This window comes from Vigna unguiculata, chromosome 1, assembly GCF_004118075.2.
Source record: "Vigna unguiculata cultivar IT97K-499-35 chromosome 1, ASM411807v1, whole genome shotgun sequence".
Classification (NCBI taxonomy): domain Eukaryota; kingdom Viridiplantae; phylum Streptophyta; class Magnoliopsida; order Fabales; family Fabaceae; genus Vigna; species Vigna unguiculata.
Window position 1 is genome coordinate 1044821 of NC_040279.1, and position 25562 is coordinate 1070382.

Sequence of the window (25562 nt, forward strand, 5' to 3'; positions counted from 1 at the left end):
ATAGACAAATATTTCATGTGATGAGAGAGCATGTTTATGACATTTTTACACTTATCTTTTAAAACATTGTATATCTTTGTAATATCATGAATGACCTTAAGTAGATTTGAATTTTATTTTAATTATGTATTTGGGTGTTTTTTTTTTTTTATGCATACAATGAAGATGTAGAATAACTTCGTTATTCCAGAAATTACTCTAATAGTGTATTCTTAAAGCAATAAAATTGAAGTTAATATGCAAATAAGCATATCACAGTTAAAAGGACAATTTGTAGAATAATTGTAAGAGAGCACAGAGAGTGAGGAAGTGGAACTATCAAATATATAGAGGTAAAACTGATATATAAATATGTAATACAAATAATGATATCCAATCTACATGTTAAAAAAAATTAACATATGATAATTCTCTCAACAACAGAAAAAGAACAGAACAATTTCATATTGAATCCCCAGTGACTGGTTAGGGACCATAACCAAATTTGAAGAAAGAATATGAAATAAATACAATAAAAACTTTTAAGGGGGAACAAAAAAGCAAGCCCTCTGAGCAGATTCTCCTTGATCTTCCAAAATATATATATATATATATATATATATATATATATATATATATATATATATATATATATATATATATATATTATATTTCTCAGCCGGGGATTTACAGTTACTTACCACACAAGCTTTGAATAAAACAACTTGGTTGACAATGTTGTTGCTGTGGTCAGAGGTCCTCTGAGCTCAAATATGTTCTAGCAGACCTCTTGGAAAGTCTTCTAACAAAAAACCCAAAATCGAAACAAAAAGACTGTCTCTAATATATATATATATAGCATAGTGGAAGTATGTTCTCCTCTATACAATTTGTAAGGCTTTTCAGCAAGCTTGAATGCTTGATTTCCATTCAGCAAGTGATGTCAGAAATTCCATGACCTGAAGATACAACATTGGTTGGATTATGACATCACAAAAGTTTCATCTGTCAGATTCAGATGCAGTCCAATGAAAGAAAAAGAAACATACGAAGTAAATTAGAATGAAGAGAATTACCTCTGAGGGATCACGAAGAGAGTAAACTGCGTTGCTTTCTTTTGGGGCAGGGGACACTAAGATGCCACAACCTTTATTAGATTCTCTCAAAACCTGTAACAGTCGTTTGGTATCAGTATTAAGGGAATCTACAAAAAGAGAATTTGAGAAACAAGCATGACATCATAATAAGCGATTTATTACTATTACCTTGAAGGCATCTTCGTCTGTTTTATCATCTCCAATATATATAGTTAGCACGTCATCGTTATTGCTGAGTCCTAAAAATAAGTCTTAGAGTCATTTACTTGCATAACAAAATTTGATCTTCAAAGAAAGTAGTCATTCATTAGATAAAAACAATGAACTCACCAAGTGACTCAAGTAAAAATGTGACAGCTTTTCCCTTATCCCAGTCGATCACTGGCCGAATCTCTAAAACCTGAAAACTAGTAACTAAACAGATTATTATGAAGTACTTTTTAACAGTTATATCTCTTGAAAAGTGAGTGAAAAAGTTGGGTCGCGAAACAGTACCATCCGCCCATGAGTTAAACGCAAACGAGGATACTGCTTCAAAATATCATATACACGTTGTCCCACAATAGGCCAACTCTGTACATCAAATGAAACAAATTAAGAGGAAATATATGCTTATAAAGTATGAAGTGCGTGTTAGATTTTATATGGAATTGTGCAAAATCATGTGACATAATTTTAAGGAAATGTTCACTTGCTTGTTCCACGTTCCACGTTGAAGAATTGATTACGGTTTGAGAAGTCTTTTTGAGTTTAAGCAAAACTTGAAATAGTTTGAGTTCGATGAAAAACTTTAGCAAGCTTTATTATTAACTTATTTTTAGAATAAAATCATCGATACATAGGTTATCTCATTTTAAAGTTAATTTCAACCAAAATAAATCTTATTCCAACATGCAAAAAAATAAGTTGGTGAGAAGAGGAAGTCATCCTAGGTAGAAAGATTCCGCATTCTTATGCTAAACAAAAAAAAAAATCATCAGAAATGAAGTTAATACCTCCTCATCGACATTCCGGTAATGTACAGATACACAAAATTTGTTGTTCTCAACTGTTGCTCCTTCAACGTCTTTTGTACACTCTTTGAGCAACCTAAGTACCTGTGCGAACATGAAACCTTGGTTGATCAGCATACAACTTTCAAGTAAAGAAAAAAGATAGAAAAGGATTGTATTTTTCAAATATACATGCCTCATCAATCATGGGCAGGAATTCAGCAGCAGGTTGGAATAAATTAAGTTCACCAAGACCCTGTAATTTCAAAAGAATAAAATTCAAATCGAGCTACATTACAAGGTACTTCTTGACAGATAATGTGAAGTAAGACACATATTCAGGTAGAAATTCTGAAACAAGTACCTGCTTATCAGAATCAGGGTGATCGTCAGAAATAGATTGTCTGGGGGGACCAATAATGTCCATCCCATGACTACCAGCATAATAGAGGTCACTTAATCCAACAAATTCATATACCTGAGCAAACAGGGTATATAACATAAATGTTAAAATCAAAAGTCAAAACTAATGTTCGACAATTGTTATACGCAAATGTAAGTAAAAGTAAAAGAAAAATAAGATTGTTTCATAAAATTCTGCAACTACCTTGTCACGTTTTCTTCCACTAATTATTGCAGTTGGAAAATATTCCGCCACTTTTTTAACAGCAGCACGCATCTGATGAGGTTTAAGGGTCAGATCAGCAAAGTAGTAGTAGCATCAGAAGAAAAAAACTAATTGAAACGTGGACGACAAATCAATAGAGAACATCACATACATTATCTGACATGAACGCACAGTCAGGATTGTCCACAATGGGTGAAAGAGTCCCATCATAATCAAGAAATAATGCTATTCTCTTCCCTTTTGCGTAGTTAGTAATTTGATCAAAAGATGCAAGTGCTGATGGAAACTTTAGCTGTGGAATTGAATAGAAAAAGTGACAAAATGAAATTGCAAAAACATAACATTCCACAACTATTGAACAAAAAAACTACAGAGGAAAGTATGTTATACCAGCCAGGTACTATAAGCAGCATCAGGTGATCCAGTTCCATGATTGAGATCCTTGGATACTTTATTGTGAGTAGGAGAAGAAGATTTCATGGCATCAAGCCAACCGCTAGAACGAAAATCATCAAGAATTCCTCCTGTCTTCTTTCTTGGAATAGCCAGAAAGGGACCATGATGGGGAAAGGTTGCCCCTTTTGGAGAAGAATAAGGTGACAAACCAGAAGGCACACCCAGCCTTGACCTTGTCAAGGGTGCGGCATCAGTAAGGACAGGAGTAAGATTTGGCTTAATCTCCATTGGATCCAGGTCTATGCACAATTTTCACAGAGCAGCAACAATGTAAGACCTTTTATGGAGTATTCAGAACAAAATGAACCAACGTATATAAAACTTCCACCACTTCAATCAACTCCTTTCTTGTCACTGCTTTTGAGTTAGCAGTTTATCGACTGATGAGTTCCTATAGACAATGATCATGCAATTGATTAGTTTGAATTCATTGAATATCAAGTCACCGATTAATTGAAAACATGAAAACATGACCCTATAAACTACCAAAGGCAAATAAACAAACAAAAAGGAAGACAGAAATAATTGTAGAAATAGAATTTCTCTTAACTTCTTGGTCAGAATTTGGTACCGTCACTCTCACTCACCATGGTGGTCTTGTTACAGACTCCAATAACCATCATTGAACAAAAACTTACATACCAATGTCGACGTGTCTTTTCAATGAAAACACTAAAAGAAAAATTTAAGAGTGTTAAATTCATCACGGGTTGATGCCAACTTCACAATTTGACTTCTTTTATCCTTTCTTTTGTTTATCTTTTTACCTAGATCTCATATCCACAAGTGATAAAACAGAATTAAAGAACATAAATGACAATAATCTTTAACTAACAATACGATTCTGTAAAATTGTTAAATTCAAACTGACTTTCTCAAATAGTATCTGAGGAGATCCTAATCTGAAGAGTAAGTTATAAATCTCAATTCGTTTATAATTATAACTAAAATAGATTATTTTATATAAAGTAGGATGCAAAACCTATTTTACAAACTTGAGTTTTATAAGATTAAATTAGGTCCACTCTCAATTTAAATGACTGAGATGGCTTATTTTACCAAAATACCCTTAGTGACACCAAATCTACTATTAGAAAATACATTATTACAGGCGCAAGAAACAATTATTAGAGTAAAAACACGATCCCAAGAAGAAGAAGCAATTATTAGACAAAAACCCCGAAAAAGGCGAGCGTGAAAGCAAACGACAACAATGCAGCAGCTTAATTAAAGTTTAAACAGTTACAAGGCAGACAAACCAGAATACACTTGTGGACAACAACTGAATCAATCAATCATTCATGCAACGACCTCTCTGAATAAAACAATGATGCACTCATAAAAGAAAAAAAAAAAAAACGTTCTCGGAAATAAATAAATAAAACCAGTTGAAAAAGTTCAATAATACATCAAATAGTAACTATCAAAACCGAAAGCATCGCGAAAGAAAGAGAGAAAGATCCACTAGTCAAAAACTGTTACCGAACCATTGAATGTCAACATATTTACGCAATCCCCATTAAATAATAATTATAATAAAACGGTCAAAGTTCAGATTCTCAACTTGACTAGAAAGGTAAAATGCACCTAATGGTTCACGGTAAAGAACACACTTCTCCGGAATCCAAAAATTTGATATGAACTCCAAAGCTCCGGTGGGCTTTGACCATGTGTGTGACCAAGGGCACCAACCTATTTGGTGAATGAGTTCTCTAATTTTTTATCCCAAAATCTAGAAGAGGACATGTTAGGAGAAAAAGTGTCTAGATTCAAAGAACACTTGTAGAAGAATACACGTTTATTCCATTTCAAAAGCACAAATGAATATTAAAGTTGTCAAAAACAAGACATCGTTTTGTTCAACTTAACGAACTTTTTAGAGTTGGTTAAGTCTTCCCTCCAAAAGTAATTATATTAGGCCTAAATATCATAGGTCGAACTCAACTCCTTAACTGTTAAACCTGAAAAAGACGATCCATAATTTGATGTCCATTACTCTAAGTGTTAAAAATGAAAGGTATAGACTCCAAATCACATCTGGTTAGGTGAAAGGTTCCAAAATTACTTACTCCAAAAAAGTCAATATAGAATCCAAATCACAACCTGGTAGATGGGAAATTCTATTCTTCTCCACACCAATCCTAAGAAATATGCCCTCTAGAAATTATCATATTAGAACCCAAAGATTTTGAGGTCCATCCAAGTCAAGTCAAGCCCTCCACAATTCTTCAAATGTTAATGCACAGATACGCTGTGAATAGTATAAATGTAACAGGAAATTCATGTCTGTTTTGGTGCGCCAAAATTTTGAAGTTAGTCTCTGATCCAATCAACAAAACTTGGCGACAGAAAAAAACGACATTTTTTTTTTCCTGTCGAATTCAGACAATTCACAATCCCTGATGGCAGTACCAAAACCAAAAGAGGACAATATAACATATTTTACTCTGTTGGACGATATCTGAAAAAAAACGAGTTCAGAGGGAACAAACAAACAACGAAGAGAGGGAGATTCAGATCACAATGCAATTGGTTGCAGATTAAACAGTGTTAAAACAGAAAGGAGTTAATGAATGTTACAGCATTACATAAAAGTCGTTGCGAACTTTATCGAAAACAAACAAACAAATCAATGGTTAAAAGCAGAAAGAAGAAAAAAAAAAGTTTCCAATGTGAAATTTCATCAGAAGTTTCCTTTTCCAGTAATTTCCCAATTATAAGCAAAAGAGAGAGAGAGAGAGGGAGAATGTGCACGTGAGGAAGAAGATAGGTACCGTAGTTTCTCCGACGCAGGAAAAGAAGAGGTTCTGAGAATGGAGAAAAAAAGGAGAGAGTGTTGCAGTTTGAGGAGAAGAGAAGAAAACGGTGAGAACAGAAAAGAGAGAATGGTAGTTTGTTAGAATGAGAAAAGGAAGGAACCGGAGGGAGTATTTAAGCGCGTTGGTCCTCACCTAACGTGCGTTACAGAACCGCAGAGGCGCGGTCGTTGAATAAGGAAACCACTCGCCATTAAAATATTTTACATTTTTCTGAGCTTTCGTTTACGGTCACGGCGAGGCGCGTGATCGGCACGGGGTTTTTGGTTTTGCCTCTGGGAGCGCGAGGCCAATGGGGACACGCGTTTGAACCACGCTCTTCTGCTCGAGACTTTTAAGGATGACGGAGAACGGTGCTCCCGTCTAAAAAGAAGCTAGAAATTAAAATAAACTTAAAAAAGGTATTTCAACTAAGAAGGTGAATGGAAAGTAACTCCTGACTTATCAAATGTGAAATCTTCACATCTCTCTATTATATTTTTCCAAAATAAAAACTAATTTAACTTTAAATATCTAATATTATATATATATAGATAAATAGAATAAATAATATATAAGGAAAAATGTCTAGATCTCTTATATAAGTTTGTTATGATTTAGATCTAATTAGTGGAAGGTTGGTATCATTTTTAAAAATGTGTCAATCTAGTTTCAATTTTCGAAAAAGTGTTTTAATCAAATTATTTTTAGATAAATATTAGTAAAGCCGTTAACTTAATTCATTATTTTTACCACTAAATTTTAATATAAGTATCAATACTTAATTGTGTAGTCATTTTAAATATTAATACTATTAATGTTGTTAATAATTTTTTGCCGAAAAAAACCTAATTGAGGCATTTTTTTAAAAATTGAGACTCGATTGACACATTTTTAAAAGCGGGTACCAAACTGATACATCTAGATAAAAGTGGGTACCATCCGACTAATTAAACCAATAAATAATATATAAGGAATAAATAGTATATAAGAAAAAATATTTAGATCTATTATATAAGTTTGTTATGATTTATTAGTATGAAATATATTGGAGTCTCCCTTAATGAACCTATTAATGATATGGGAGCCAAATTTCATCCATATTTTTTTTCAAGAAAAAACTATTTTTTTCCTAAAAAAATTAACTATTAATTTTGGAGTATTGAGTAGATTTTGGAAGAGAATACCATTGAAGCAATCCTTGTATTTCTCACTGAGCTACATTGCCCATGGTTTTCTTTGTCTTTTCTAGTGTCCTTTCCGAGCTATTTATTATTATTGCATTTATGAGTTGTTGTACTCTTCAAAAATTACATATTTTAATACCTTATTTAAATGTTTATCCTTATTTTTAATCTCATAAATTTTTGTAGGATGTTTATCTTTCACTATTCTAAAACTAATATTATTTTAATCTACTATTAATATACAATTTCACTACTGATAAAAATATTGGTGTGTTTATCATGAAGATAACAAATTTTGGTAATATTATTAGTGATATATTACTTGGATAAATAATTAAATTTTTTCACTATTAATTTGCCGAAATTTAATCATTTTATAATCTAATATTAACATGTCATATTATCGATAAAAATATTAATGTGTTTTCAGTTTTAGCTTTTACATAAATAATTTCAATTATTTGTCTCTATACATTCTTTTTTTTTACTTTCTATTATCTTAATTCATAGAAACTATTAAAATATATTATGTACAAAGAATAAAATAGGTAACTAAGCACAGACAAAAAAGTAAAATTTATTCAACTACATGAAGCAAATGGGTAATTTAATGTATATTATTGCAATTAATGAAGTTTCAAAAATAAACATTAACCTTGTTAATAATAGCTAGTTATATTTGGAACGAAAATGTTTAGGGTTTATTTTTACTTTTTAAGTAAAAAAGTAATGTTGTATTTAGGGATGGCAACAGGTCAGGTCAGATACGGATAGTGCCTACCTGCAACCCGATCCGCCAAAAAAAAATATGTCTGTTACCCGCCCGTTTACCCATCGGGTATTCGCTTAAAAAATACTCGCAGATATTTTTAAAATTCGCGGGTACCCGTGGATACCCGATACCCGCAAATATTTAAAAATATGTATTTTATAAATTTTTTAATATAAAATTATAAAAATAAAATATAAATTAAATTAAATTATAATTATAATTATAATTATAATTAAATTTGACATAATAAAATATACTATTACTTCTAATTTTAATTAAATTTAACTTAATAAAATATAAATTTAATTTTAATTTTAATTTTTTGCGGGTAACGGGTATCCGCGGGTACGGATAGTACGACCCGTTTATAAGCGGGTATTAAAATACTTGCTACCCGCTACCCGCGGGTAGTAATTATCCGTCGCAAATTTTATCCGCGGATATCTGCGGACACGGGTATTTTTGCCGTTCCTAGTTGTATTAAGCATTTTTATCAACTTATACAATCTGTTTTCCTTTTTTTCTGATCTTGACCAAATCTCCTTTTTTTTTTATCCTTTTACAATATCTTTTTTTGAAACCAATTTTTTTATTTATTTGAAGAATTTAATTCACCAACTTTTCAATTTAATAAACCGATTTAGCTTTATTTTAGCCATATTTTTCTAAGGCACATGATATTTTTAGGTCTTGGCTGACCTATAATCATGACACATACATAGGATACCTTGAGATCTTCATCCCTATATATTAATTCAATAGCTTTACAAATTTAAATAATAGATTTATAAATTTAAATATGTTTTTATTTAAGTATAATGACTTATAATCATTAAAGTCCATTCTCGCATTTGAAGAATTGTCTCTTTTAGAAATTAATGTTATAATTATTCTTTTATTTTTAGAAAATATCTCAGAGGATTAAAAAACGTGACATATTTAAATTATCTTTGACTAAGTGATGTATAATTATTAAAGGGTTAAATATGTTTTTATCTTAAAATTTCAGTAAATTTTGGAATTAGTATATCTTCAAAACTTTATACTAATCTAGTCTTTTATCTTTAGAAATGTGTGAATTTAGTCTTTCCTACCAAATTTGTTAAGTTTATTTAACATTTTAAACGCATTTTATGATAATATTTGAGTTAACATTGAAGCAAAGATGTGTCAAACTGTGTAAACAATTCAAATACTATTATGAAATGCGCTTGAAACGTCAGACAAACGTAACAAAATTTAAAAATTTGGTTAAAAAAACTAAATTGACGCATTTGTTAAAATGAAGAACTAAATTGGTCAAAAGTTTGAAAGATAGACTAATTCCATATTTTACTGCAACTTGAGGGATCAAAAATATATTTAACCCATTATTAAATGTACCGGATATAATGACAATAACTAATAATTTCACTATAAAAAATTAAAAGATTCATTATTTAATTTTTTGAAAATAAAAATATACGTCAATTTGTTGTTGTGTTTAACGTATAAACCTCAACCACTGTAGAGAAAATATTGGCCAGGCTCAATGTTCTGTCACCTAAATTGAAGCACATGGCTCTAATGATCATAGTTTAGACTATGTTTTCATAATTAATTTTTTGACTTTCTTGATTAATTAGTGAATAAAGACATTTTAAGTCAAATTACAACGAATGCTGCATCATTTTTCATACATAGTTTAATTATTAGGTTTTGTGTTAGCATGTGCCATTCTCTGAAAGATTGTAAGAAGAGACGTGGTATTCTTCCACGTCAGAACTTTCTAATTAGTTACATTTTTTTAGGAAAAATGTTAGAAATTAACTTTATGTCTACCTCAATCACATAAAAATTGAAATCGGTTTGTAAGATAAGAATTGCACTACTTATATATATTGTGAATTAATCTTATTTTTAGTTGATGTGGGACTTCTAACACATCTCCTCACGTCGAGGTAGATTCATCTTGTATGTAGACAATAAATTATTGGATGTTCCGTTAACAATCCGATATGAAATGAAATAGAATGTTAAAAAAATTTGTTAAAATAGATTCTAATTTGATTATGATACGACTAACTTCGTTCCAACAAAAATCACATATTAAAGCAATTAATTAACGATATTTAATGAGTTTTAATGGTCCAATGATATTTTATAATTTAGAGGAATTTAGAGGCTAATTAGTTAGTTGTTATAATTTCAGGAACTATTTTAAAGGAAAATTCGTGCAAAGTAAACTCTGATTTAATAATGGTTATATAATATATGTAACACATTGGTCATGCATTGCGTGACAGTTAGATTAATCAGGATCTTAAAATATTAAATTAATGAAGTCACACAACGTTTTCATCATCAAATATATAATAATAAATTAATATAATTAAAACAATTTCACATAACATTGGACTACTGGATTAAATAAGTGTTTTTAACCAAACAAGTATTTTTTAAACTTTTTAAGTGTCACATCTAACATTTAACTAAATACATAACTTTTAATATCCAAATACATCTTTATATATATATATATATATATATATATATATATATATATATATAATTTAATAAATTTTAAATTCTAAAAATGTATGTTCATTTTAAATTCTCCATTTTTATTATGTTTTTTTTTTACTTAGACATTTTTTAAATGAGATAATAAATATTTTATACAAATATTATACCTATGTATTCATTACTCGATAAATATGTGAATAAGACTTAAACTTAAGTTCATTAAATAGCAAGAATTTATGTAATTTTTACTTAAAATAAAGACGACTATAGTTAAATTCATATCCGTTTGTAAACATAGGCGCATGTCTGTAATTTTTAAATATTAATAATATTATATTTCATAATATTATATTAGTAGTTTATGATATAATAATATTATTAATTTAATATATAAAATAAATTTATATTTGTTCAAAATAAAATAAAATAAATAGAGAAAATATGAAAAATAATTGTTGATGAATAAGGAAAAAAGATAAGAAGAGAAGATAGACAGTTTTACACATAAAACATGTAAAAATAACAGTTAATTTTTAAAATTTAATAAATAATTATGTTGTAAAGAATAAAATTGAAATTATGAGATATGGACAAAAAAAGGAATCTTTTTTGTATATTTTATTAAAAATAAAGTGAAATGAATGGAGAAAATATAAAAATATAATTGTTGATGAATAAGGAAATAAAGGAGAGAAGATAAAGAGTTTTATAGAAAAAACACATAAAAATAAATATTAATTTTTAAAAATTTAATAAGTAAGTATATTATAAAGGTTAAAATTGAAATTATGAAATGTGAAGAAAAAGTTATATATTCTTTATAAATATTTACTTGTTCAAATTACTTATAACATTCTATTTCTTATATGATTAAGTTAGAGGGAATAATGAACTCTCATAATCAAAAAAGAGAAAAAAAAAAAAAAGAGAGGATCAAATGTAGCAGAAACAAGAACTTATATTTAAATCAAAATTTCAGTTATAACATATTTTGATATACTATCAATTATAAAATAAATGGAAGATTATTACATAAAAGTAAACTCGATCTACTACATATTTATTCTTCATTTAACTTAACTCATCTATTAAATAAACTCGATCTTAAAATTTATTTTAAATGTAAAAGTTTATTTTTCTTAAAATGTTATTTTTCAAGAAAAACTCCTTTAATTCTCATATAGAGTAATCAAGTGAGCACTTTAACCATATTAATGTCTTTTACCACACAAGTTGAGTCATTAACTTTGCTTCATAAACTAATTATTCTCTTGAAACTCATCGAGTTCTAGAATGTGATTAAATATATTAAACAATTTTCTTAAATCAGTTCTGAATATTTTTCTTTTCAGAACAACCCTAATTTGAAGGCAAAGTCTGAGTACATATTTTATTAACTACATACAGTTATAACAAATATGACAAAAAATGATGCCAAAATAAAATTCGAATTTCATAGTGGTTGTAACTACACATCTTCACATGAATTACGTGAAACTAATAAGACCTTTAAAATACTAATTATTTAATTAGTGATGTCCCATAACGTGTTTATCATTAAACATATAATAATTAATATAGGACTTCTACACGTGGTAGTAGCATATATTTTTAATACATTCGTTACCTCATGCTTATGCTACTTTTGTGTTTACCCAAAAACCTAAACTAGACTATACTTTCTCTTCTTGGGAAATCAAATTATTATAAAAAATATTTTATGTTAAATTTACACTCTCATTATTATAGTATATATGTGACACTTGTCAATAAATATATTCATGAATAGTGGAGTAAAGAGAAGCCTCATTATAAATTTTTTTATACTCACAAGTACAGAATAAGTTTTTTATATCTTTATATCTATGTTATTATATCTGTTAAAATTTACTAAAGTATAAAACAAGAGGTGAGCGACAATTTTGTAAATAATGTGAGATCTTTTATGTCAATTCTACTTTTAACCGGTATAGAAATTAATACAATGACATTTTTGTAATATTGAAAAAGACTTTTTATATCAGTTATAGCTAGAATTGGTATAAATTTTGTGTGTGTATATATATATATATATATATATATATATATATATATATATATATATATATATAATTCTTTTTAATTTTAGAAGAGATATTATACTTGTTGGATCTTGTAACCGGCATAGTATGTTTCCCATTTCTTCATTCATTCCCTAACACCGTTCTTTCATCTCCAACACATTTTTTCATTGCTTTGTCGCTCCCACTTTCTTAGTCTGCGAAGTCATCGTTCCTAACAGTCACCGTCACCGTGCGAAATCGCCTACGAAGTCGTCGTCACTGTCGCATATTGTTTATGTGCTCTCCGTCTACTAGCATCATTGTCACATTGTGTTATTGTCGTTGTCAAAATCACTTGGTCTCCTAGTCTCTGTTGCCGTTGCCCTCATCGTCCATCTCTTATATGTTTTCTGCATTTGAAAAGGTCAGCATTTGAACCCTAACCGCACATTACTGTTGTTTCGTTGAATGAGTGAAATTGGTAGATTTGGTTCCTTTGCAGGAGTTAAGTGTGATTGACGCTAGAGTGAAAACGGCCAAGGATTATTTCACTGTTAGTTTTTGGTTCTCATTATTCTTATTATAAGTTGCTGAATAATTCAATTTCTCCTAAAATTTATTGTGAAATTTCACAATTCTCGTGCAAGTAAAATGTCATGTTAGAGATATATCTTGATTCAGGTTCAATAGTTAAAGCAAGTAAAAATGTCTTGTTATTCTCCTTTTCAATTACAAATTTCAAGTATCCATGAGGATTAGGTGATCCCGATCGGTCAGTGTCATCTCAAGGTTCAATAGTACTATTTAAATTCTACAAATAAAAGTAACATTTTACTTTCATTTTTTTAAAATTTTTTAACTTTTTTTTAGAAGTAATAAGTGACTAGTTAATTCATAAAATTAAAAATCTAATTTGTTCAATGAATTAGAGGAAGTTCAGTAATTATGTTCTATTCACAAGTTGGTCACTGAAATTATCAATTTAATGTCAAATTAGTCTCACAGTTCTTAGTATTAAATTGGTTGAAAATAATACAATTTAATGATGGAAATAGTTTTACAAAAGTTAATAATAAAATACCATTGATGTACTTTTGTATGCATTTAGAGAATCAATTGTAAAATTTGCTATTCTCCCATGAATTAAATTGTTGCTAAAATACACATTTACATACCAAAATTACACTTATATTTATATTTAAAATATAAATATAAGATTAATTTTGAAAACATACATATAAGAACAGAATTATTATTTTAAAATATTTAGTAACGTATCAAATAAAATTGCATTAAAATTAAATAGAATGTTTTCCATCAAGCTTCAAGTGAAACCTGCAATAAAAACACGTGTTAAACTTTTCACACATATATTAAAAGATTTTCTGCAAAGTAATTATATGATATTGTTTTAATACTATAAATATTTTATTATTCTTTCTTTTTCTTACTTTTCCTTTTCTTTACCTTCGACCATTCAATTCAATCAAACCAACCATGAGATGGGAAGAGTAAGAGAAGATGTGTACAAATTCTTAACATCAAATATTTAACTTTAAATATTGTCGTTATTACTCTACACTATTACAATTTTTATAATAAAAATAGTTATTTTATAAACCATGACGGAAATATTTTTTAATCAGCTTAGTTTTTTTTTTTTCATTTTTTTTGTTGCTAATGTATTTGAATTTGACAATCTGAAATAAACCGTAGAATCTGTTCGGTATAATTAATGATATCTAATTTGAATAAGTGAATTTTGCTTTTATTAATTCAAAAGAGATAAAGGTTAAAAGAACACGTGTGATTTGTACTAAACAAAATTACCCTAGCACTAATAATATAAATTCCATAGTATCTATTATATATGATAAAATAATTATAATCTTATTATAACAAAATTAGTTTTGTTTAAATTTTGTTAAGATACATACTTTGATCACTGCTAGAAATTTTCAATGAGATTTTTTTTTACAAATTTGTTAAAAATATTTGCAAGAAAAGATATATTTTTTGTCATTTTTTTAAGAATTTTAATTATTTCTTCGTAGGTAATTATTTTCTACAAAATTATAAAATTTGCAAGTATTTCTTACAAAATTTGCTGCGAAAAGTGTTTTATACAAAATATTTTGCAAGAAAATTGGTAGCAAATTTTTTTTCACAACAAAATTTGTAAGTATTTCCTACGGAAAATATTTTCAAACAAAATTGACAGAAAATATGAGTTTTTTTTGTAGTGAATTTTTAATTATTGTAACATATGTTTATTAAAGGTTGTTCCAAGTCCATGCAAATAACATTTTTTTTCTTTGTAGTTAGGAGTTTTTGTCGTGATCTTACTATCAAAAGACACTTTGGAGGGTTAAAGGAGAAAAAAATATTTAAATATCTCTACACATTGACTTTTAAACGATGTGTGACTATTAAGTGTATCGAATCATATTGAATTTACCATTTTTAACACAAAATTTGGCCTTCAATCGGTCTCACTTTCTATATCTAATATAAAACTTATAACTTTTTTAATATTAATTTCTTAATCAGAGCATTAAAAATAAGTAGTTAATAAGATGTTGGTAATTATAGTGCATGCATGTATCCACCTCAAGCTTGCGTGTTCTCCATTGACCACACAATTTACAATCGAAGTTTGACTAAAGTCGTTGTCTTTAAATCTTAGGGACCAAACTCTTTTCTTCTTCCACAAAGAAACTAAGGAAGCTTCGACAAAAACGAAAAAGAATAAGACAAGAAACTGATGAAGGATGTTGAAGTTGAAGAAAGTGACACCAACTAGATCCACCACATTATTTAATACATAATTGTATTCTTTAAATATGTTAGGAGGTGAAAATATATTTTTATATTAATTAACTTATAATGTGTATTTAAAACGTATTCAATTTTGTAATTTAAATTGATATTTATATTTGTTGGAAGTCTCACATCGACTAGAGATAAAGTCAGTGGGTGCAATCTTCACCTTACAAGTCGTTGTTGTGGGGTTAAGTTAGGCTTAAAGCTCACTTCTAGCCATACTCATTTATACATATGAAAAAAAATACTATTAGATCATTCACAATAATGTGAAGGAGATTATAGTTTCTTACTCAATGAATTTGAAAACTTTTTATATGAGAAAAAAAATTGACTAATTGATATTTGAGAGTCTTTGAAAAAAAAAATGAAGTATTTACTTTACTATCTAAATATGTAAAAAAAAATGATAAAGTGATCCGTTTGGTTCTTAAATATGTATGAAACCATTAATTTAGTCTATGAAATAATGAAATAATTCCTACAATTTACTTTATATAGTTAAGTTTTGCGAGAATGATTTATTGTTGAAACATAATTAACACGGTTAGAAATTCTCATATTACATGAGATTTTTCTTGCAAATTTATTAAAAAAAATTTCAAGAAAAAACTTTTTTTCTGCCATTTTTTTTAAGAATTTTAATTGGTAGGTAATTCTTTTGTGGATAATTATTTCCTACAAAATTATAAAATTTGCAAGTATTTTTTACAAAATTTGTTGCGAAAAATTTTTTATACAAAATATTTTGCAAGAAAATTGGTAGCAATATTTTACAAATCTTTTTTCAAAAAAAAATTTATAAGTATTTTCTACAAAAAAAAATTAAAATAAAATTAGCAAAAAATATGATTTTTTTTAATAATTTAAGGATCAATTTGACATTAATTATAAGAGGTTATTATAAAAATATCATATCTAGGACCATTTGAGGTTTTTTTTTTCAAATTTATGGACTAAATAAAGTACAAAATTTATTTTTAAAAAATATAATTAATCGATGTGAGATTTTTAAAGGAGGTTGAATATTTAATGATGTTTGTGGAAAAGAAGTAAAACTGAATTGTGTGATATGCCTCTTTAGAAAATTAGCCTTTTATTCTACTATAAAAAAATTACTCGTTTTAGATAAAAAAAGAAAAAAAATGGTAAAGAAAGTGAGTAGGGTTTTGTTTTGTTGGTAGGGGTCTTAGCTGGAGCCACGAATTTGGAGAAAGAAGCATTGTGTTGGTCAAAAATGGTGACCAAATGGTGACTGTGTTTTTGTCTTCTTTTATTTGGCTACGAACCAAGTTTCACATAATAACACGATATCACAAAAGTGGTCCACACTATATATATTACTTCATTTTAAGATTGTGTCATTTTTTTTTATTTTTTACTTTTATGACACATTTTCCTACTATTTTTAAAGATAAATTATTTTCTAAATGCCCATTTGTGTAAGAGTACATGATTCTCAAATCATTCAAATTAATTAACTAATGCAAGGTCAAGATGCTCTTCATATATATATATATATATATATATATATATATATATATATATATATATATATTTGTTTTAATCTTAAGTTCATTAAAATAATATTGTTTAAAAAAATTATTATTATTAAAGAGAATCTTAAAGGATCCAAAGAAAACAAAATATTTAAATTAACTTTTATAATAATTATTAAGTGATATACTAAAACAAACTCCTGAAATTTAAGGAAAATAAGAAGTTATTTTATTTTCATTCAGATCTCAAATATGGTGAAATAATATCGATAATTAATATATTTGAAATATTGTTAAAATTTAAAATTTCACGTCAAAATTTTATTTGTATTTAATATAAAAAAATTTAAAAGAGAAAAATATATTTAAATTATGTTTTATATCAACTCATAATCTATATAAAATTATTTATCCTACCAAAAAATAAATAAATTAGTTTTAAGATCGAACGCTTACTACTAAACCAAAAGTTATAATAATTATTTTATTTTTATTCTAATCTCAAATATGGTGAAATAATATTGTTAATTAATATATTTGAAATATTGTTAAAACTTAAAATTTCACGTCAAAATTTTATTTGTATCTAACATAAAAAAATTAAAAGAGAAAAATATATTTAAAGTATGTTTTATATTAACTCATAATCTATATAAAACTATTTATCCTACCAAAAAATAAATAAATTAGTGTTAAGATCGAGCACTTACTACTAAATAAAAAATTATAATAATTATTTTATTCTCATTCTGATCTCAAATACGGTGAAATAATATCATTAATTAATACATATAAAATATTGTTAAAACTTAAAATTTTATGTCAAAATTTTATTTGTATCTAACATAAAAAAATTAAAAGAGAAAAATATATTTAAATTATGTTTTATATCAACTCATAATCTATATAAATCTATTTATCCTACTAACAAAAAAAATAATTAGTGTTAGGATTGAACGCTTACTGATAGATCAAAAACTATAATAATCAGTTAGGACACAACTCTTTACTTTAGAGTATAAGAGTCAAAACACTATGATTCGATTATGAATCGATCAACTTAATTTCTGTTACGAGACAATTGATGTCATATACAACAATTAGTAATATATATAACAATAAGTATTTTACCTTAACATCATACATGCAAACATAAACTCGATTTACAAATCAGCCTGAGTTGACACTAATATAAATCAATTTTCTGAAGCTAAAACTATGATTCTACCACTTTCTATGTGAAAAATTTTCCCTTTGAAACATGCATAAAGTTATTTCATCCATGTTGAACCTTTGATGAATGTTCCACTGATGGACATAGAAGAACTGTATTAGATCAATCAAACTAACATATTTCTAAACTAAATATGAGTATGAGGATGAGAAAAAAATAAGTGATTAATTGCTTCTATTTTCATTATTGTTAACTAGGTCTACATCACTCACTTGGTAAATATAAAAGATAAAATTAAATAGTTATTAGAGTCAATTGTTAAAAATATAATAGATAATACAATCACATTTATGGAATAATGCATTTCCTTCGAAAATCTTTCTGCAATCCATATATAATGTTCTGACGTATGTATCCTTTTTCTGTTGATAAATTATTTACATTAACATAAAAAGTAGTTAACTAAAGACATGCTTGCGCGCGCATAGAGGGGTTATACTCTTCCAAACAAATTTCTTCTATATATATATAAAATTTAAATATATATATATATATATATATATATATATATATATTATTTTTTAATTTTAATGTATTTTATGCATTTGATATTTTAATCTTTTTTATGCATTTATCTTGAATTTAAATATGTTTTGAGTATTTGAACTTTGACACGAAACTGAAAAAAATTTGTCAATATTTGAAACTTTAATATATTTTTATTCATAAATTTTAAAAATGAATGGATGTACATTTTATTCCAATTACATTAATTATTTTTAAGTGTCAAACATGTTTCATATTATCATTTAAATTGTTCAGGCTGTCTAACACATTTATATCCATTCATTTGTAAAGTTTATAGACAAAAATATATCAAAATTTGTACTCTGACAAAATTTAATTTAACGTGTTAAAGTTGAAAGACTAAAAATATATTTATCTCTTTATATATATTTATCTCTTTATCATCGCACCTCCTAACTCTCAAAGCAAATTTCAATAACTTTATTCATTTATTGAATTAAGAAAGAGTGTTATAATTAGAAAATTATTGAAATAAAAATATCATAATATCTTTACACTTATTACGAAAAATATTTCAGGAATCTCCGCATTCAATTCATTTAGATAATTTTTATTTTCTTTGCATATGATCATTACAAATAGAGGACTTAAAAATGTAATTTTTATTATTTAATCTTTTCATTTTGATTTCTCCCTCCCCTCTTCATGTATATATTATTGATTACTATTTGAATAATGACGAAAGTTACACAACAAAACATTTTAACAATAAAGCTAAACCATCACTCTATTTCTCCACACTTTTGCTTATGATTCATGGATGCATAGATGGATATACATGTACACTCAATAATAAAACTTGATGCATTTACAAATGGTCATGAACATTAAAAACCAGATAAGTATTTACCACTAGTTAACATAGTTTCACTGTTGCTGATATGAACATGTAAACAACCATCAGGTAATTAGAAAACATATCAGTGAGATGGCAGAATCAAGAAATAACATATCATTGTGTGCTCAAAAACCACCTATGACCAGGTTCAGGTGTTGGACCTAGAACTCAGAATTTGGATTCTCTATTAGTTTTTTATGTGTTGTCTCTCTGTTGTAGTTGTATCTTTAAAATACACTAATGATGGATACTGCTTATGATGTTTTAAAATATACTAAAAAATATTCTAAAGTATCATAGTGTATTTTTAATGATCAGTAGAGGATAGCAAGAATAAAACCAGCAGAGAATATGGACTCGAACAAAAATCCTAGTTTTGTGGCAGAAATGAATTTGTCCAAGGAATCATCTTGTGGTCCATGATGATGATGATGATGAATTTGTGGATGAACTCAAGAACTACCATTCATCATTGCATAACCATTGAAGCAGTGCATTAGCTTCACCTATGTGACTCTTATTCTCTCTCACGTCTGTAGATGTTAGCAGAACCAAGCACAACTTTTCCAACTCTTCTGTTTCTACGTGCCCTTCTGCTCATACTTCTTTTCCTTCTCCTCTCAACAGTTTGTGACATAGGTAAAGAATGAATCCATCTTAATGGCACTAGAGCTGCAAGAAACTGTGCAAGAATTCCCATTGTCAAGCCTGAGTAATCACCAGATGTAACACCAAGACAAGAGGCCAATCCAACACCCAGAAAGGCACTGGCTATTGATGACAGACACAGAGCTGATGCAAGAAATGCTGTGAGAGATCCTTCACACCCCTTTGGACATAAATTTGCAAACAAAACTGAGAAAGGAAGGAGCTTGAAATGAGCCACAATTTCTGCTAAACCAGAGAAGCAAAGAGCAAACACCTCATTGGGAATTCCCCATTTGAGGTTTATCTGTTTGACCAAAATGAGATCAAGAAGTAGGGATGATGCATACAGAATCTGCACTGTGCCTATCAGCTTTCTCATTGAAATTGTTTTCCAGAAACGGTTATACATCACAGTTACTGAAAGAAGCACAAACTGGCCAATCACCCTAGACAACCCTATTACTGTAGGATCAAGGTTTAGGCACTGTGTCTGATAGCAGAATATAGAACCTGAAAGCATTGGGACCATGGCGATTGATCCAATAATCCATACAAGAGGTTGGAAAATGTTCTTGTCACCGATTGCAACTACAAGATCAGAGACTTGTTTCTTGATGTTCTCTGAGATGGATTGCCTAGAAAGTTTTTGACCTGAAAGTTTTGTTATGCCTAAAGATTCCTCTCTTGTTGAGAGAGAAATGAGTAGATGTAGAGAGAGTAAAGATGAAAATATTGCAAACATTGTTCTGGGAGGCATTTTCTGTAAGAAATAACCACCAATCAAGTTGCCTAAGATTCCACCTGCAGCTAATGCCATGAATGCATATGCCTGCAAGCCACCAATTTTGTGCTTCTTGCCATACTCTGCTACAAGAGCATCCTGTGCTACTTCTGCAATGGATGCTCCCAAATTACTAATAAGCACAGAGGCAATTAAGTAGGGAAGCACTTCCTGTGCAATGGGGACCAATGCCAGCACACTCCATGAAAGAATTTGCAGAAGACCTGAAGATTGAACCAAAAAGAATTTATTAAACTTGCAGAAGGAAATACAATTATAAATAATTTTCAGGATAAGCTATCCTCAGTGATGTAAAAGGAAAATATAAACAATGAAGAAAGCTATCCAATTCCTCAACATGTTCATCATGAAAACCCCTTAAAAGATTCAGAGTCTTCCTCTAATGTGTCAGAGAAGCTTCCTTCAATGTATAGGAGTGGCACTCTTAACTTTACATTTGCATGGTACATATCTTTATGTTCTTCACTCACATAATGCAAATTCTTTCTTATTTTCCATATTTTCAGATCTTCTGATGTTAATATACATGTTGACTAGACTATTTAAACAGCACCAATCAAAATGTATACACAAGAAACTCAACAATTTAAATTACGGTTGCATCTTTGACAACTTGTTATGAGCCATATACTACTCCACTACTGCAAAATCACACAGCTTTCACTGAAAATCATGGTAAAGACTGGATTACCAAATCAAATAAAGGAGTTCCACCTAGCTTTTCTTCTTGTCTTCCCGAGCTCAACTCTTGTAACTCATTAATCATATCTTTTTTATCACAATCAGCCAAATTAAATTCTGATTTATAGTATATAAGCAAGTTGATCATTTACTTCATCATACAAAGAAAAAGAACAACCTAGGATGCAATAACAGAACAAAACAAACTTATAGATTTTTCACTTTCAGTATTCATAACCAGTGTTTGGTATATCTTATTTAACACATTTTCTGACTGAACACGAAATTCCTATGTCCTAATCAGCATGTTAGAGATAAGAGATTCAAAGTCTGATCCTGGACTGCTCTCTTTTGAAACTTATCCCACTTCACTCAGATAAAGCTCAAAATAACCAATAAAAAAGATGAATCAAATCTTACAAAAACATCAATATTCTCATAGTCATTCAAAATACCATAGATCTATATATTGCAACTACTGGCTGCATACAGAAAGCTCTCTAACTCCTGTTTTTGTAGAACCAACTGAATCACACAGAGAAATTAAAAGACAGAAGCTTGCAAAGTAAAACAAATAGATAAAACAATATTTATTAGAAAACCAAAATTACAAAACTTCAGGGCAGTTTGATTCTCTTCTCACTCTTTTATTTTAAAAACTGGTTTTTAAAATAATTCCTCACTACTCAGTAATCAATTTCCCCAAAAAATAAAAATATATATGAGATTTTTGTCTTCTTTTACTTACACTTTCCTAAAGTGTGCGAGTGTTTAAGGGACAAAGGCTTAGAAAATAGAAAGGTGTTCAGGGACAAACCCTTTCAAACATATGCTCACAAAACAAACAACTTATACAAAATATCTACAAATAGTAAACAAAAAAAATAGAAAAAGGCTAGCAACACACCCTTTAAAACACACTATCTATTATTGACTAAAATCTATATCGTAACCCAACAATTGAGTCTGTTTCAAACAAAAGGTGTTGTCAACTCTGTTCTACAAAACAAACACGACCTTAGTGTTGTTTCTACCCTCTTCCCATCTGAGCTACAATTTGAATTTCCTAATCTAAATGAAACTCTAATTCTGGTAAAACATTTAAGCAAGTGTATCTAAACCATCATTACAAACAACAAAACATGCTAACAAGTTACTGGTATGAGAAGAACTCAATTCAATCCTCTAAAATACAAGGTCTTAGATTCAATCATTATGTAGCTAACCAGGATTTTTATGTGATAACAGTCATCCAAAAACCTAGTGGATAATTGGTAACATTAACATACTTGACCACACAAAGAAACAAACAACATAAAGACATGATGGTTGTTAATCATACCCCCCATGGCAAGATAAGGAATTCTGCGAGCCCCATTGATATAGATTGCATCCGAAAGGATTCCATAGAGTGGCTTAGCCACCATGGGGAGGTTGGCAGTGTTCTGCACGAGCTGCAACGTGGAAGGATGCAAGTTGAGGTTGGTAGCCATGTGAAAGTTCAGTGCCAGCCATGGAAAACACCTGAAACCTTGCACCCAATAACCCAACCCACACAGCAGCATCATGTATCTGTTCCCAACATCCTCCCTCTCTTTATCCTCGTACCTCTGCTTAACCACCACGCGCCTCGTCATCACCGTCAATGCTGGTCTCTCATTGACGGCGTTGCACCTCGTCACCACCGTCAACGTCGGTCTCTCATTGACGGCGTTGCTGTGGTTCAGGGAACAAACCACAGGTGGCAGAGAAGGTGTTGTGCGATGTCTACAGAGTCTTGGCTTGTTCCACACCAACGGGTTCCGGGAAGAAACAGCGTGAATCATGGTTTCGGGGATTCAGAATTTCCCAGTGAAAAAAGCAACAATGGCTAATGTTCTTGATTATGTTCTTGTTCAGCGGCCAAAAAACCCAGCCACCCAGTGGATAAAAAACCAAACTTTGAAAGAAAAGAAAGAAAAGCTTTTACATTTAGTGGTTAACACATGATGATTGTGGAGTTGAGAGGGTGAGAGAGAGAAAAGAGGTAAATGGGTAACCTTTTATGTGTCATAGTGTGTGTATGGAGTGGAACAAAAGATGAAAGTGGTGAAAGAAAGAATATATACCAGAGAGGAGAGAAGGGGCAATGGGAGAGGGATCTAGAAGAGTGTATTGTGGGTTTTTTTGTAGAAAGATGAAGTCTTTTTAACATTTATTTATGCGAGTGTTGTTTGTTTTTGAGAGTGTTGAAGAGGGTTCCAGGTTTGATTGAGATTTGGTTGGGAAGTGAAGGATGATGACAATGTAGAACAAACTGGTATGTGTGTGTCTGTGTGACACTGTGATGTGTTGTTTTTTGAGGGATTCTATGTTAAAATTTGTGAGGGTTTGAGGGTCCCAAGTGTGTGATGGAAGGGTTTGTTTGGTTGTTTGATTTGTTTGTGTGGTGTGGACGTGATTATTGATGGGAAATTTGCGGCAAAGGAGTGGATTCACGGTTTTTGTCAGAGTGACTGGGACCGTTTTTGCAGTGCTGGTGTTTGTTTTTCTTAATTTTATCAGAAACAGGTGTTTGGTTTTTGTTATTATGTTATAACCAGAATAGTTAGTTTTTTATATTTAGCTGACACTAGATTATAAGTAGTTAATATTAACATGTTTGACTCTGTTCAGTCAATTAAAAAAATGCAGTGTGTATTAAAAATAGGAGTCTGTTATGAAGTTTGAAAATGAAATAAGAATTTAAGCTTTTATTAGATGAGTTAGATCATGTTTTCAGGGCATGAGAATGATGTTAATCTTTATTATTTATCTTATTTTATCTTATTTTTATGATAAATAAGTTGTGGAATGTTATTAATTCCACTGTTGTTCTCTTGTTATTCTTTTCTTAGATGTTTGAGAATAATGTTACTTTTGTGGATTGAATTGATTTTTTGATATTTTTAAAATTGACTTGTATTATTAAAATTGGTATCTACCTAATGTCTTTTTTTTTTAAGATAAGTAATAATAGATGAAATCTTAGTTTTTTTACTTGTATTTGATCACTTTAAAGTCTTCTTTTAAAAATTTTACTTCAATACAAAAATTTACATTGTTATTAATGTTTTATTTAATTATTGACAAAAGATATATATTTTCTAAAATGATTTTTTTTATCACATACGGTTTTATTATTTAAATTTGAGATCACACATCTTATTGTAAAAGTAATGATATCTTATAGCATATTCTTTACAATAAAAATGCCTTTACTTAAGGTTTAAGATTTTAAATTTTATATCATATGTCATATTTTAATAAATATGTCTTATAAATCCTAGATCTTACTTTTAAATTTTATTTAAAAGTAGCAATTAATTGTATCACAACTTCAATTTTATTGGAGATAAATTTTTAATCATTTAAACGTTGTTTTTTTAGTTTGCAAAACAAAACACCACCACTTTATTTTCTAAACGACTAAGTTGAAATAAAAGTTCCAAATAACTAATTCAGTACCAACATAATTTTACTATATTATCTGAATAATTTATTTTTTTTTAAGATAAATTTGCTGACAATTTAATTATTAAAACTATTAAATAGAAATAAAAGTTTTCAGACAATTAATTCAATGGAAACAGTTCAAATTTATTGGATTGAAATTTTAAAATTTAAATTGCTCATTTATCTGATATTTTGTTTGAAAAAATCATTTTAAACTTTTAAATCTAAATTAAATTGGTAGTTGGGTAGGATAATTTAATTTCTTCATTATGAAAAATACATTTTAAATGTTGAACTTTATTAATAAACCTGAACAAAAAAGTGATTTAAATCCTCTAAAATATAAAATATCTGTTAAAATTTCCTGGTGCAGGCAATGATTATCTTGATAATTTATCTTTCTGTAAGGTGATTACACTAATTGGAGTTCATATATAAGACAAATGGATTATCATCATTTAGTCCCTTAAATGTCAATGATGGTTTACACAATCATCCAAACTTCAATTACTAATCACATCTTCAAAAGAAAACTTTATGGCATCAAAATGTGCCATAGCCCCACATACAACGGTTGCAATG

At 28.7% G+C, this 25562-nt stretch overlaps 2 protein-coding genes across 3 annotated transcripts; both read right to left on the bottom strand.

The window, feature by feature from the left end:
- Window positions 1-829: 829 nt before the first annotated feature.
- On the bottom strand, window positions 830-6066 carry LOC114163396 (trehalose-phosphate phosphatase A-like). 2 transcript variants are annotated; one of them, XM_028047712.1, is made up of 12 exons: window positions 5927-6066; window positions 3087-3543; window positions 2848-2988; window positions 2676-2747; window positions 2433-2546; window positions 2265-2324; window positions 2072-2173; window positions 1572-1649; window positions 1407-1476; window positions 1245-1315; window positions 1056-1148; window positions 830-938 (listed from the first exon to the last, which is right to left on the bottom strand). In XM_028047712.1, exons 2-12 carry the CDS (start codon window positions 3378-3380, stop codon window positions 882-884), a joined length of 1152 nt encoding a protein of 383 aa, XP_027903513.1. In that variant the 5' UTR covers window positions 3381-3543; window positions 5927-6066; the 3' UTR covers window positions 830-881. The 2 variants fall into 2 exon arrangements, with proteins under 2 accessions (XP_027903513.1, XP_027903522.1); XM_028047721.1 differs by lacking the exon at window positions 5927-6066 and adding an exon at window positions 3703-3951.
- Window positions 6067-19358: 13292 nt separating this feature from the next.
- LOC114177550 (probable folate-biopterin transporter 8, chloroplastic) lies at window positions 19359-23934 on the bottom strand. The gene is made up of 2 exons (XM_028062944.1): window positions 22849-23934; window positions 19359-21028 (listed from the first exon to the last, which is right to left on the bottom strand). The coding sequence occupies exons 1-2, from the start codon at window positions 23330-23332 to the stop codon at window positions 19893-19895; spliced, it is 1620 nt and encodes a 539-aa protein (XP_027918745.1). The 5' UTR covers window positions 23333-23934; the 3' UTR covers window positions 19359-19892.
- Window positions 23935-25562: the final 1628 nt, after the last annotated feature.

Coding starts and splice junctions, on each gene's coding strand:
- LOC114163396 (XM_028047712.1), bottom strand. CDS start 3,380: ATGGAGATTAAGCCAAATCTTACTCCTGTCCTTACTGATGCCGCACCC. Junction 1,650..2,071: donor ACCGGAATGTCGATGAGGAG/GTATTAACTTCA, acceptor TTTGATGTACAG/AGTTGGCCTATTGTGGGACA. Junction 939..1,055: donor CTCTTCGTGATCCCTCAGAG/GTAATTCTCTTC, acceptor TTGTATCTTCAG/GTCATGGAATTTCTGACATC.
- LOC114177550 (XM_028062944.1), bottom strand. CDS start 23,332: ATGATTCACGCTGTTTCTTCCCGGAACCCGTTGGTGTGGAACAAGCCA. Junction 21,029..22,848: donor TCCTTATCTTGCCATGGGGG/GTATGATTAACA, acceptor TTCAATCTTCAG/GTCTTCTGCAAATTCTTTCA.